Here is a 13,934-nt window from a genome sequence, read left to right as displayed (position 1 = left end):
ACTCAATCAGGTGCGCTGAAAGGTCTCGCCAGCCATGTTACGAGAAATCATGTCTTTACTCAAAGTCAAATAACAAGTCAGGTACCAAAAACATCAAACAGAGCTCAGGTCAGCTGACATCCCAGTTGGTTATCTTTTTAATACACGATACAGTGTATATACAGATCTTAATTGGGGAAACTTAAAAACTGATAAAGAATTATCTGAAGTGTGATAAAATCTGGGGTAAATCAACTCCAGTGGTCTTCAAAGGACATGAAAAGAGGAAGTAAACTGAAGACATCCTTTTCTTTCTACAAAAAAGGCAAGACAAACCAAGTGTAAAAGCTAGAGATTTATTGTTATTTTGTGATTAATAAATTGTCAAATTGGTTATGACACTATCCCACACTGTATACCACCATTTGCCAGTACAAAAGTTTTTGAACCAGACTGAGGCATGAGGCAGAGGGAGCAAAGACACAGGAGTATCATCCTTAACAACCTCCACTAGTCATGCCTCCACCTTGACCATCACTCGTGTTTTCCTGCTGGGCAAAGTGTCAGAACAGTACACGGGCTGGTGGGCACCTGGCCTCTTGACCTTTTTTAATAGCAAGCAACTTACAGAAGTAATGGAATTCAACTTGTATTTCCCTTGATTTTATTGGTCTGAACTCATTTTAGGTTACTTTAACATTTTAATTTCCTGTAACTGTACATGAGAGAATATAACGACCTAAGAGAATACTGAACCAGAGTCAGCCAAATATATCACTGACCCCAAAGTTGTGTTTTAATTGGTCCTAAAGGAATGTACCACACCCCAACAGTTTGAGAGTTAAGCAAACAGAACTTCTTTGGGGAGGGAAGAAAAAGGCTGCAGAACAGCCAAATGTACTCAACATTGTTAAAACGGCTCTTTGTTTTTCACCCCTGAATGATACCTCTTTACTACACTATATGCACAGAAATCCTAACAGAATCTTGGTTGCCAGTATTATTTAGGCTGGCCCAATCCAGGAGAGATCCCCACCCCCCGCCCCCAGTTCCCCTTCTCTGAGGCTCTGAAAAGCACAATATTTAACTATTTCTTAATAGAACTACTAAACACTTCAGAAACAAGTGGCTCACAAATCATTTTAAATTCATGTATTGCCTGTGCATGAGAAAACTGATAAACCCAAAAGATAGTTCTATTTTTATATGGCAATTAAAAATAACTGAAACATCAAAACACTTTCAGTGAAAGCAACATTTCAATTACAAATTGTAATGCCTGTTGAACTACCTATGGGAGAAGCTGAGAAGACCTAGGCAAATGCACTTTTGGGTTATACTACAGTGCTCCTTCAGTCTGCACACGGATGAAGGTAATTTACAGTCAATCTGTGAATGTTGAGACAGTGTAACATTATGTTGTCTGTACAATTAAATGTCCTTAGAGAGATAACCAGAATCAGCTTTTCTATTCTATTTTCAACAAACCTGACTACCGGCACTTTTGCTGAGAGATGTTTGTCAAAGATGCTGTAAGATTCTACACAATCAGGAAATACTCAGCTTTAAAATATTTCCTTATCTTCACTTTTTTGGTTATAGGTGCTTTTACTCAGATAATCTACTGCAGTCTGTTTCTAGAAATGCAATCCCAACTGTGCATACTACACTGTATACAAATAAAGCAAAAACTGTCAGTAGTATAAATCTTACAGCGTTTTGTCTGCAAAAATACATGCCAAAGTCACAATAAGCAGTATTGTACCACAAATTATAGAGCGCAAATGATTTGCTTCTTTTTAATGCTTTTATTCTACATAAATTACTACCATAGGCTAATGTTTAAAAAGCAAATAAATTGGACAGATGCAGGACAAAAATCTGTTCACCCAACTATAAAAGGTGATGTTTTTTTAAAAATTACAATAAATGCAGAAGTGTTTGATGCATGCAGTAGCCTTAAATGAAAAAGCATTGATTCCCACTGTTAAAAAAAAAAAAAAGAAAGAAAGAAAGAGAAAAGGAAACACAGAGAAACCCACACATCTTACTGCACTCCACCTTAAAATGCATCATATTGGGTTTGTTTATAACAGCACAGAATTCCAAGAGTCAAAATGAAATAAAGCGGGTATTTTAAAGATTTTAAGAGCCGTTATCAAAAATAAATTACATTTTTTCAAGATACATAAATGCTGCTATGATGGCTGCGAGCCCAGTAACCTTTCAATAGCAGCATTGATATCACCGCCTGTTGCTATGAGCGCCTGCAAGTTTGCTTCACGGTTCAAAAATCCCATTGCACTGAGCTGTTCCAGTTGTTGCTGAAATCTGACTTCTGGATTCTGTAGCTGTTAAAGGAAGAAAAAAAAAAAACACTAACCAAAACTCTAAGGAAAATCAGTCTGTGTCACACTTAGATAACCTCTAAAAGGTTTTAAATGCTCTTTTACAAATCTGGTCTACTAAGCTATAAAAACACTGGCCTCTCTTGAAACACAGTCAACATACTTAAAAGCCTATTAGCATTTAATTTTGTTATTTTAAATAGTCTAATGTATGCTTAGTCCTGTCACACAGAACACAAAACTCTGCTTTTTAAAAACAATCTCTTTAGGGGTGATCACTGGGTGGCTCAGTCAGTTCAGCATCTGACTCTTGATTTCTGCCCAGGTCACGATCTCAGGGTCACAAGATCAAGTCCAGTGTCACACGGGGGAGTCTGCTTGAGATTCTTTCTCCCCATCCACCTCTAATCCTCCCCACCGCTTACACAAGCACTCTTTCTCTCAAAAATAAAGAAATAAAATTTTTGAGAAAATCACATCATAAACCCCATCCCTTACATCAGATATATTTAAGAAGCTGGTGAAAATGCAGGAAACCTAAAAGTATATATGCAAATAGTTCAGAACTAATGATTTATTTTGTAGTTATTGACCAATTGGATAAATATAAAAGCAGAGTTCTCATGTACAAAATTCTAATGTGCATTCAATTTCTGCACTGGCCAGTCATGTCTTCAAGAGAGTTCCAGGCCCACGGAATATACTCCTGACAATTCAGCCGCCTCAAATCTTTCTTCAGAAATGAAGATAAGACAAAAATACATAAATGATCAATCAATCCTGGCCAATCTGATAATAAGGAGGCCTGTAGATTGTTCAAATTACATAACAATTCTGTCCAGTACCTAAAATCTTTTTTTCTTATTAATTCTATGAATTTTATATTGATTCAGAAGCTATATTAGTATTGGGACTACAAATACTTGTACAGGATAAAACCCTGCCCTGTTTATTATATTTAATAAGGCTTAAAATCAGAAAGCATGCTCTATTTTTTGCCATGCAGAATTACAGGGGCAATCTACCGTAACAGGTTTGACGGGCTATCATCCTCATACAATGGCAGATTCTTAGTAAAGCTAATAAATGTTTCCAGATGTAAGAACATTATTAAAAGTCCACATTTTTGTGAGGTTTATATATGTAACACAAGCTACCACAGAAAGTAATAGTGGGCAGGGAGAGACAGGATTTTTTAAGCCAAAAGACAAGGTCTAGGGGCACCTGGGTGCCTCAGTTGTTAAGCGACTGCCTTCGGCTCAGGTCATGATCCTGGGGTCCCAGGACTGAGTCCCACATCAGGCTCCCTGCTCGGCAGGGAGTCTGCTTCTCCCTCTGACCCTCCCCCTTCTCATGTCTCTCGCTCTCTCATTCTCTGTGTCTCAAGTAAATAAATAAAATCTTTAAAAAGTAAATAAGTAAACAAAATACAAGGACTAGAGAGAACTGTAGTTATAGCTGTTCAGGAGGTATCTGGGATAATCAAGTTTCTATTCCTCCTTGACAAACTTTTATAAAATACAACGCATTTCAAATAATTGCTAAAGAGGGACTCTAAAAAAATGCATTTTAAAAGGCAACTTCCAAAAGGCAAAACTGTAACATTTCTTCCCTTACAACTGTTTCCTTCAATGTCTAACAGTACACCAAGTCTATAATTTTTGTAATGCCTGTTGTTTAAGATTGTGCTTTTCATTATACTCTAAACCCTGAACGACTGCCTCTTTCTTTCCTTCTTTCTTTTTTTGGTTGTTTGTGGAAATTTCTAAATTTCCAACAAGAAATACAAAATGTGAGCAGAAAAGAGTCTTCACCTGAGGATTTACTCCAGCAAGAGCCTGCAGCATTTGTTGGATAAACTGCTGGTGTCCTGGCTCAGTGGTTCCCGTCGTCGTGGGACTTGGGGTTTCACTAGGTGCAGAGTTAGAACCGTTGCTTCCTGAAGAGCCTCCAGTGCTTCCTAACGCCCCTAGGCCAGGAGTAAACCTAAGGAAGTGTAAATTGGTTAATAAACCTAAGCTCCTGCAACAGGAGGCCAGACCAGCCCCTTATGATAAATCAGTTAACATTTTAACATAGCATTAGCTGTTATCTTCTTAAAATGATCATTTTTAATTTTAAAAACAATCTCAATAAAAATAGGCAGAATGACATTTAAAAGAGAATTAGTTGCATTTTCATAGTCATCCCCAAATAAACCTACCCTGGGATAAGGCCGGGAGCTTCCGTTGCTAATGTCTGTAAACCCTGCTGAATCTGTAACAAGGCCTGCATCGCTCTAGGATTCGACATTGCTGATAATGTATCAGGATTCTGCATCTAAGGAAGAAAGAGAACAGGTGGTTAACAAGGGAATTAAAATCAGTGAAAGTACAATTTAAATGTTTCTTTGCTATGTTTCTGGAGAAAACCTAAAACCTTACTCCCAGACACTGGTAATCCAGAATTTCTTTCCCCAGATAAACACAAGCACTTCCTCCTTGACAGCAAACCTAGTGTGCAAATCATTAACTGACCTCCTCCCAAGTCCATCATGAAAGCCACTTTTCATAGTGAAAGACAATCAGGTGCTACTGTGAAAGCCACAACTGCTCCCATTCTCCAACAGAAGACAGAAGTGTTATTTCTAAGAGACAACTTCCAACTGCACAATTTATGTAACGTGGTTACATACAGTAAAAGCCACATATTCCTCCCGACCAAACGTTATCTGTTGCCGATTAAACAATTTTACCAGTAAAATACACTCTACAACAATAGTTCCAAATTTGAAGTTAATACGTGTACCTGAGTTCAGCCTCACTACTTCCAACTATACACCACGTGACTGACCAAAAAAGATTGGCTAACATTAACATCATTATAATATGTCAAGGATAATAACTAACCTTGGATAATGGCTTACAAGCCCAAGAATCATTTTGTATAATATTTAGAAGCCCTAGAACTACCAGTTTCAAAACACCAAGAATGACTTTTGTCTTTTTAAATAATAAAATACTATACTAATCTCAAGTTGTTGTTGCTGCTGCTTTGCTTTTTTTTTTTTTAATAGTAAAACCTTCCGTGAAGGACAACACTGACGATTTTAATTGTGCTAATTCCGAGTCTGAGGAAATGAGATCTACCCCTCAAAAAAGAGACATTCCATTAATTTGTAGGCATTAAAGCATTACAACGAAACCAAACCTGTAAAGCAGAACAGGGTAGCTCCTTCCTATTACTCGAGATTAGTTAAACAATAAAGCATAACATGACACAATGAAGCACTTCAAAGTTAGTTAAGCGAAAGGAAATGGTTTATGGTATTCACGAAGCATTCAAAATCCTAAATCCTCAAAAGCAAAAACAAAATGGTCCTTTCCTCAGAATTTATGTTTGAGAAATATAAGCAAAAGGTCAGCAGTGAAATGGGGCTTAGTTAAGATCAAGCTGAATTCTCTGCAAATTGACAGCATTATCAAACTAACTTCTATGGTTTGCTATCAGCCAGAGAAGAGCAAGGAAAATGCTTATTATCAAACTTTTTCAAGCAATCATTACCGAAGATGGCTAGCATCTTTTCTTACTCACTTGTTGGAGGAAAGTTGGGAGCTGTTGTCTCATTTGTTCTTGAAGCTGAGGATTTCCAGCAAATAGGGGATTATTCAGCATCATCTATGGGGCAAGTGTTCAAACAATTTTAACTGGAAATATCTGAAACAAGTAATGTACCTTGTTTAACAGTCTATCTTCCCCAAGTGCCTAACCTGGCACTTAAAGGGAGGAAGGTAGAACATGAATAAAAAAGGAGAAGGGAAGATACTGTCCACAAGAGGGATCTCCAGGGGAAAAAAAACAAAAACAAAAAACAAAATGAGGCATCTTCTCTCTCAATGAGAATGATGATTATGATAATGACATGCAATATCCTAAAAAATAAAAACAATCATTTTCTTAGGATTCTCCTTGAGCAAAGGTGAGTATTTGCCCTTAAAAGAAAAATGGGGGTAAGTGGCATTCAGGAGGATACATTTGCTGCTACACTGACAGAATAAACATAAGCATCAATACATGAAACGATACATGGCTTGCTCAGACACCTCAACACACAAGTGGCAAGCACAGAGAAAAATCCAGATCTGGAACCACTCTATCTATCTGCCTGCCTACTGCAAAACAGCTAGTATTCGGTCCAGAAAAATAACCAGAACAGCAACCACCCTGACAGAGAAATGGAGCTGCTAGGTGAAAATCCGCCCAGGACTAGCACCAAAGGATCTCTGGGGCAAGTACTAAAATGTGTTAAGACCTGAAAGATGTAAATCCGTTTTAGAACACCAAGATTAGCCTCTGGATTTCACCTCACTACCACCAGAGATAAGAAAACTGGCATGCCTCCGAACATTCACACAGGTGTTAAGAATTAAAGTCAGGGTCAATATTAATGTTAATATCTGAAAATAAGATTATGATACACAATCAGCATAACCAGAAACTAATTCTCAAAGCTTTGAAAAAGATGAAAATTTTATCACTTTCCCCAGAAGGAGCGAAAAGTCAACTGACAATGATTTACTGATCACCTATTTACCAGTCCAAAGTCTGGAGGGTAAAGTAAAATGACCCTTGCCCTCAAGAAGTTAACCATATTTGAGAGGAATTAATTACATGTATACACTAGAAGTAAATAGAATTCCACTTTCCCTCCTTTGTCTATTGTTACAAAGTGGATTATTTAGTTAATTCCAACAAAATAATGAAAGCAGGAGGAAGTCATGTTTTGTGAATATACCATATTTGTTTCCAAGAGACCAATAAATTCACAGTACATAAAATAATACAACGAGACCAACAAACCTGCTTCTTTATTGGCTCCAGTAAAGTATTTTTTATTATGAACAGATTAATAAAAAGTTACCACATTTATCTTTCAGGATGTCATTTGAGACAGCATGGCATCTTAAACTGATTCATTCTTTCTCAGAAAAGTATTATCTCATCTCAGATATTTCTCCTAACTTATCTGACTATACAACAATATGGTTTATATATTCAGACTTTGAGTTTCTAAAGATCAAAATCAGAACAGAAAAACTAAAAACTTTAATCTGCTGATAACCAGAGTATGTTGTAAACATTTCTAAATTGCCTACAATAAAAGACATCCACATATAGCCTTCTTTGTTAACATTTTGCTTTACAGTGAAAAAAAAAATATGTCAAAGTGCTCAAGTCACTTTATAACGGTGTTAATTTAATTAAATGGCTGGGAATGTACTTATTAAAGTCAAAATTTTTATTTTTTTAAATTTTATTTTATTTTTCAGTATAAAGTCAAAATTTTTAAACAAGATGCACATTCAGTGCTAATTAATCAAACAGACATTTAAAAACATACAAATACCATCACTCAATATATTTTCCATTTATTTAAAAGTACTATGATCACAGTAAGTGGACATTTAATACTAATTTTTATATGAATAAAACAAAAATATACAAAAATTCACCTAAAATCTTGTTCTTTGTTTCCTATTCCACAAATATTAAGAGGGCAGAACTTACTGCTGAGGATTATAACACAAAGATATCTGCTATATATCTGAATGGTTCCAGACTTTGGAAAATAAAAACATTTTGTTGACATAAAGAAAAGTAATTAACTTTAAAAGCTTTTAGAATGTTGGAAATGAGAATACTATAAAGGAAAATATTTATAATCCCTTATACTTTATAGAAGCCATTTTTAATATCCAGCAAATATAAACTACAGATGATCAAGGTTATTTAATATTCTCCAATGTTTTTCAAGCCCAGCTGTTCTTAACCTAGGGGAACATCTGAATTGCCCAGGGAACTTCAGGGATAGGGGAAATGAGATGTAATACACCAAAATCTCTCAGGACAGAGAGTGTTTTTTTTTGTTGTTGTTGTTGTTTTTTTAAACTTTAAAACTCCCAAAGAGATCCTAAACGTTCAGCCAGGGTTGAGATCCACTAATTCCCTCAGTTACGGTCTCTTCAAAACAATTTAGAAAATGAATAAATTAATAAAATACCATTATACGAACTTTGAGGGGTGATCTATAATGGAAAGAATGAGAACACTGTTCCCACAAATCTCCCTCTGCCTTTAAAAAATGATTTCAGGATATTTTATAACTGCTACCTTGAACATGACTATTACGCAAAATCTATGTGATCTAATAAACACAAGTATTCCAAGAAATGTATTACCACAGCACTTAATCACTTCCAAGAGTTACATTTCACTAAAGAACATATCTTCCAAAGGGAAAGTAATCCAAAACTTTATATCCATCTCCTAAAATCAACATATGTAGATACAGAGTAAACCTACATTTCTTTCTAGCTAATAAATAGCAGAGAAGAAAATGTTCTAATTTTATATATGAAAAATTAGTCTACTGCAAAGAAACAAAATGTCCCAAATATTGGAAATGTAGTTTACCTAGTTTTGTAGTAGGTAACACAACACAACCCAAATGTGCCAAAATCACATTTATTTGATTAGGCTATTTCAATTCACACTGCACAGTCCTTTTTAATATAATTACAAACTCACCTGTGCAGCAAGGTCAGGGTTCTGACTTAGTGACTGCATCATGCTTCTCATGTAAGGGGCAGACAACATGTTTTGCATAAGTTGTGGGTTTTCAGTTATTTGTTGCAACAAGCTCTGCATTCCTGGTGTGTTGAACATACTAGCTGAAAGTTTGTTAAAAAAAAAAAAAAAAAAAAAAAAAAGACACCGTATCAAGGAAAAGACCCATAAACAAAAGTGAAAGCTTTAAAATACAATATACAATATACACCATATGTAATTTTAGGAACTGCAGATGAGCAAACATATTACTAATCAATTGAACCAAGAAAGAATTTTAAAACTAAGATCTCCACAACTACACACTCAACATATAACAGTAAAGAAGGGTTTATGATGTTAAACATTCTGGATACATTTACAATAAAATCACATCTAACACTTACACTAGGTTCTAAAGTCAATTTAAGAAGCAAAAATTAGATATGGTTGAAATTACTATGAAAAATCCCAGGGGCGCCTGGGTGGCTCAGCTGTTAAGCGCGTGCCTTCAACTCAGGTCAGGATCCCAGGGTCCTGGGATCAAGCCCTGCTTCAGGCTCCCTCCTCAGTGGGAGGCCTGTTTCTCCCTCTCCCACTCCCCTAGCTTGTGTTCCCTCTCTTGCTATGTCTCTCTCTGTCAAAAACAAAATCTTTAAAAAAAAAAGAAAAATCCCATACAAAGAGTAAGTCTAGGCCAACATCTCCTCTAGGACTGCAGAAGAATCACATCCAGCATTTGATATGCTCCTACTTAAAGAACGTAAGCCCTCTCATACCCAGGAAATCAGATGTAGCCTCCACCCCACTTTCACTCATTACTGACACTCACTCAGCAAAATAGCAGGCACATTTAACATTTCAGAGCAGAGACTAAGAACAGTGACTAGAGTTGGATTACCTGGGTTCAAACCTAATCTAACTATGTAAACTTGGGCTAGTTTTTTGGCCTCTTCATCCTTCCAGTTTCCCCAGTCAAATGGAGTTAAGTACTATCTACTGCAAAGGACAGGTTGTGACAATTAAATTACTTAAGGTGCAAAAGTGCTTGTTACTTTTTTATTTCTTTTTTTTTTTTTTGCTAAGAGCTATAGTTAAATTTATGCAAATTCAACTTTCTCTGAAAACTAATTTGCTCAACACATAACCAGATTTTCCACTTGCTGACTACATATACTCAACCTCAAATATATTCTCAAACTCATTATATGCAAACTTAACTCATTAGTTTTTTCATTTCCCTTCTGCTCTCATTCCATCCAGCGTAATTTTATCAGGCTTTTAAAACACTGACACTTCCTATTTATTTTTCTAACTTACTATAATTCTGCTGGGGGTTTTTTGGTAATCAGTCTTTTTTTCCTATTTTCTCAAGTTTTTTCAATTAGGTTATTTTCTACATCCTGGACTCTAAGAATATTCTAACACAAGTGTTGATAAACACAACCTGCAGAGCAAATATGTCCCATGACCTGCTTCTGTACAACCCACAAGGTAAAAATGGTTTTACACTTTTGAATGGTTAAAGAAACAAAATTATTCTGTGAAATGTGAAAACTATATGCAATCAGACTTCAGTGTCCATAAATAACATCTTCTTGGAGGGGCGCTTGGGTAGTTCAGTGGGTTAAGCCTCTGCCTTCCGCTGAAGTCATGATCTCAGGGTCCTGGGATTGAGCCCCGCATTGGGCTCTCTGCTCAGCAGGAAGCCTGCTTCCCCCGGGTCTCTCTCTGCCTGCCTCTCTGCCTGCTTGTGATCTCTGTCTGTCAAATAAATAAATAAAATCTTAAAAAAATTTTTTTTTCTTGGAATACAGTCACGCGCAGGTGCTCACTGTCAATGGCTGCTTGTGTACCACCATGGCTGAGTAGTCCAACAGAGGCTGTGCACCGCCCTTGATGACTGCTACAGACCCAGAACGCTGCTCAGTGCACCACACTATTGCTGTAGCATGTTGTTATTTTCTTTTTTTAACTACCAGTAACATACTAGTCACATAAGAACAAGAAGAAAAAAGATAAAGTTGGAATACAAATATTGTGCTTTTAAGGCACAATGGAGCATGGATTATTTTATCAATGAGATGGCAAAGCACTGTATTTTTATGCAATGACAATGAAAGAATACAATATACTTCAACATTGCTAGACTAAGCACTCATTGCAGTATGCCCAACTCAGAGGCAAGCAACAGTCAGGAAAATACGAAATTTAAAATGCAGCCACCTCATCATAGCCAGATTTCTTTACAAAAATAAAAAATGAAAATAAGCCTACAACCAGTTAAGTTCCCAAGTGGCTTATTTGTTAGCCAAAAAGGAAAGCGGTGTATTAGTGGTGATTAATGGGCATGCTTAATGCCATCTTGATTGCAGCAGCCGAATATAAATGTGTCCAGAGAAATAAACTCGTTTAAGTCCATTACCCTTTCAAGGAGAACAGTTTCTCAAGAGTTAAGGACATTAGACTCACAGCATCAATATTCAATTTAAAAACAATGCAAGTTATTCTGAGTGGTATTCCTTTGTTTTTAATGAGTTGACAGATGTTTCTGCTTAGTTCTTGAGAAGTCAATGCCAAGTTTAAAATGTCTGAAAAATTAGCCTTTATAAACAGTCTGCATAGAATTACAGGCAAAACTACTTTCAAAGTCCAGAAAATAATTCAATGCAACCTGAAATAAAATGAGCTAAAATATGATGATGATGAAAACATATGTGGAGGATTAGTTGAATACAGAAAACTTATTAAAAAAAATAAGGTATTTAAAAACTATGGTTATTCATTGTCTTATTCACCAGCAGGTACTCCAGAAAATATTTTGAACTGTCACATTATTCAACCAGCAGGAGTATCAATAGTGAACACCATTTCACTCTTGTGAACTTCGCCGTAGTCAATTCCATAGATTTTTGTCTGAAATATCCTGACCTGTCCAACCACACAGCAGCAGTTCGACGGCTGAGCAGAAGTAAAGTTTTTGTTTTGTAAGATGTAAAGTTTTACTTCAAAATTTTTTTAGCTAAAAGCTAAGATTGAAATTCTGAACCACCTAACCAGCATTACCAAACACCAGATGACTCTCAAAATTATCTTTTGCTAGAGACTTGGTAATGTTTCCCAATGAATTCTACCCATAATTATAAGACAAACATCATGCAAACTTGTGGAACTCATACTGTGGTAAAGTAATTTTGACAATAACAGAAATTGTTAAATGACAATGTCAAGGTGTTTTATATATTCTCTTGCTGTCAAAAGTTAAAATGAGATCTCCATTGCCATGAATTTACAGATTGTTTTTTTAAGTTCATACTAATGTTCGAGCAGCATTCTTTGGACCCCAATTCAAGTGCAAAGAAAATTTCCATATTTCAAAAGTCATTTAACTTTGTAATTGAGGTCCTACCACCTAACCTTCAATTGGAAGTGATTAATCTGCAATGACATATTTAAAGCAAAGAAGAATCTAAAAGAATCCTACAAATGCTTCCAACTGATGACTATGCTATTAAAATCATATACTTTTGAAATGAGTACATATTTAAGTAAAATCTCATTACACATCTTGACAACAGGAAACACTATAAACATCAATTAAGCAAATGTCAGCCCTAAAAAAGAATTCCATTCCTATCATTAGTATGTATATATGAAAAAGTATTACACTCAATTATATTTTTACTTATTGCAATGTATTTTCTCTCATAATATTCTCGCTTTGCCTTTTTTTTTTTTAAGATTTTATTTATTTGAAAGACAGAGATCACAAGTAGGCAGAGAGAGAGGAGGAAGCGGGCACCCTGCTGAGCAGAGAGCCCAATTCGGGGGATTGATCCCAGGACCCTGAGATAATGACCTGAGCCGAAGGCAGAGGCTTTAACCCACTAAGCCACCCAGGCGCCCCTCGTTTTGCTCTTGACATGCAAGGCCCAAAGTATTACCTGGCCCCCTGCAAGAAAAATTTGCTGACTCCTGGTCTAAGATTTCCTCATCTTCTAGAGTAAGTTCTTACTGGGCAAAAGAGAGTCAAGAGTTTTATCTTTACAGGTATGTGTGTATATATGTGTGTGTGTAACTACAAAGAGTTGAATAAAAATCTCAATAGTGTATATACTATGCTAACAGATTGTTAGGCCAGCAGAATCCATTTCCTTTTGCTGTTTTTGGTTCTCCTTTGATGGAAACAATAACATGAAATCTTAAAGTATCAAGCCATTAAGTAAAAAATCTGAATAAGAAGTCACAAAACTGATTTTTTGACCTAAGTTTTTACTATAGATAACAATGCTATAGTTAATTTAAAAAAAAAAAAAAAAAGTAATTCACCTATCAGGAGATTAAGTCTTTGCTCTGCACTAAGATCTTTCAAATGTGAATAAAGTAGCTCTCTCAAAGATAGTTTAAAAATCAAATACGCAGTAAGTAAAATACAGAAGGGATATTTTTTTTTCCCTGATTAAATGACATTATTTCGATGTAACCTAGACTTCCTGTGGTGATCATTTCGGAATATATACAAACACTGAATCATTACATTGTATACCTGAAACTAGCACTATGTCAAATATAATTCAATTTTAAAAATGGCAATACTTCAGGGGTGCCTTGGTGGCTCAGTGGGTTAAAGCCTCTGCCTTCGGCTCAGGTCATGATCTCAGGGTCCTGGGATCGAGCCCTGCATCGGGTTCTTTGCTCGGCAGGGAGCCTGCTCCCCCCACACCCTACCGCCTACTTGTGATCTCTGTCAAATAAATAAATAAAATCTAAAAAAAAAAAAAAAAGGCAATACTTCAATTTTTATCAACTCCTTACTATATTTAAAAACTTCATGATACCCGCTATAGTCTATAAAGGATATATACTACAGTGACAACCAATGACTCCCCATTATGACTTCCCTCAGTAATGACCTTTTAAAAAATTCCTCATCCAGCACCTCACCTTTCTACTTCCTCTGCCAAACACCCACCATCTTTTATTTTTTTATTTTAAGATTTTATTTATTTATTTGACAGAGAG

General features: G+C 35.9%; 1 protein-coding gene across 2 annotated transcripts in view; it reads right to left on the bottom strand.

Annotated features, from left to right (window-relative positions):
• Positions 1–315: 315 nt before the first annotated feature.
• The window catches only part of UBQLN1 (ubiquilin 1), a 52,430-nt gene continuing 38,811 nt past the window's right edge, over positions 316–13,934 (bottom strand). The window contains exons 7-11 of one of the 2 annotated variants that reach the window (XM_032840560.1): positions 8,895–9,037; positions 5,901–5,984; positions 4,531–4,646; positions 4,142–4,313; positions 316–2,330 (exon numbers count right to left, since the gene is read on the bottom strand). In XM_032840560.1, coding sequence (XP_032696451.1) covers positions 2,178–2,330; positions 4,142–4,313; positions 4,531–4,646; positions 5,901–5,984; positions 8,895–9,037 — 668 coding nt within the window. In that variant the 3' untranslated portion in view covers positions 316–2,177. The remainder of the gene's footprint in view (positions 2,331–4,141; positions 4,314–4,530; positions 4,647–5,900; positions 5,985–8,894; positions 9,038–13,934) is intronic. The other variant, XM_032840561.1, reaches the window with a different exon arrangement.

This window comes from Lontra canadensis, unplaced genomic scaffold, assembly GCF_010015895.1.
Source record: "Lontra canadensis isolate GAN:19392208 unplaced genomic scaffold, GSC_riverotter_1.0 scaffold113, whole genome shotgun sequence".
NCBI classification, from domain to species: domain Eukaryota; kingdom Metazoa; phylum Chordata; class Mammalia; order Carnivora; family Mustelidae; genus Lontra; species Lontra canadensis.
Note: the sequence above shows the minus strand (reverse complement) of the source record. Positions and strands in the feature narration are given on the sequence as shown.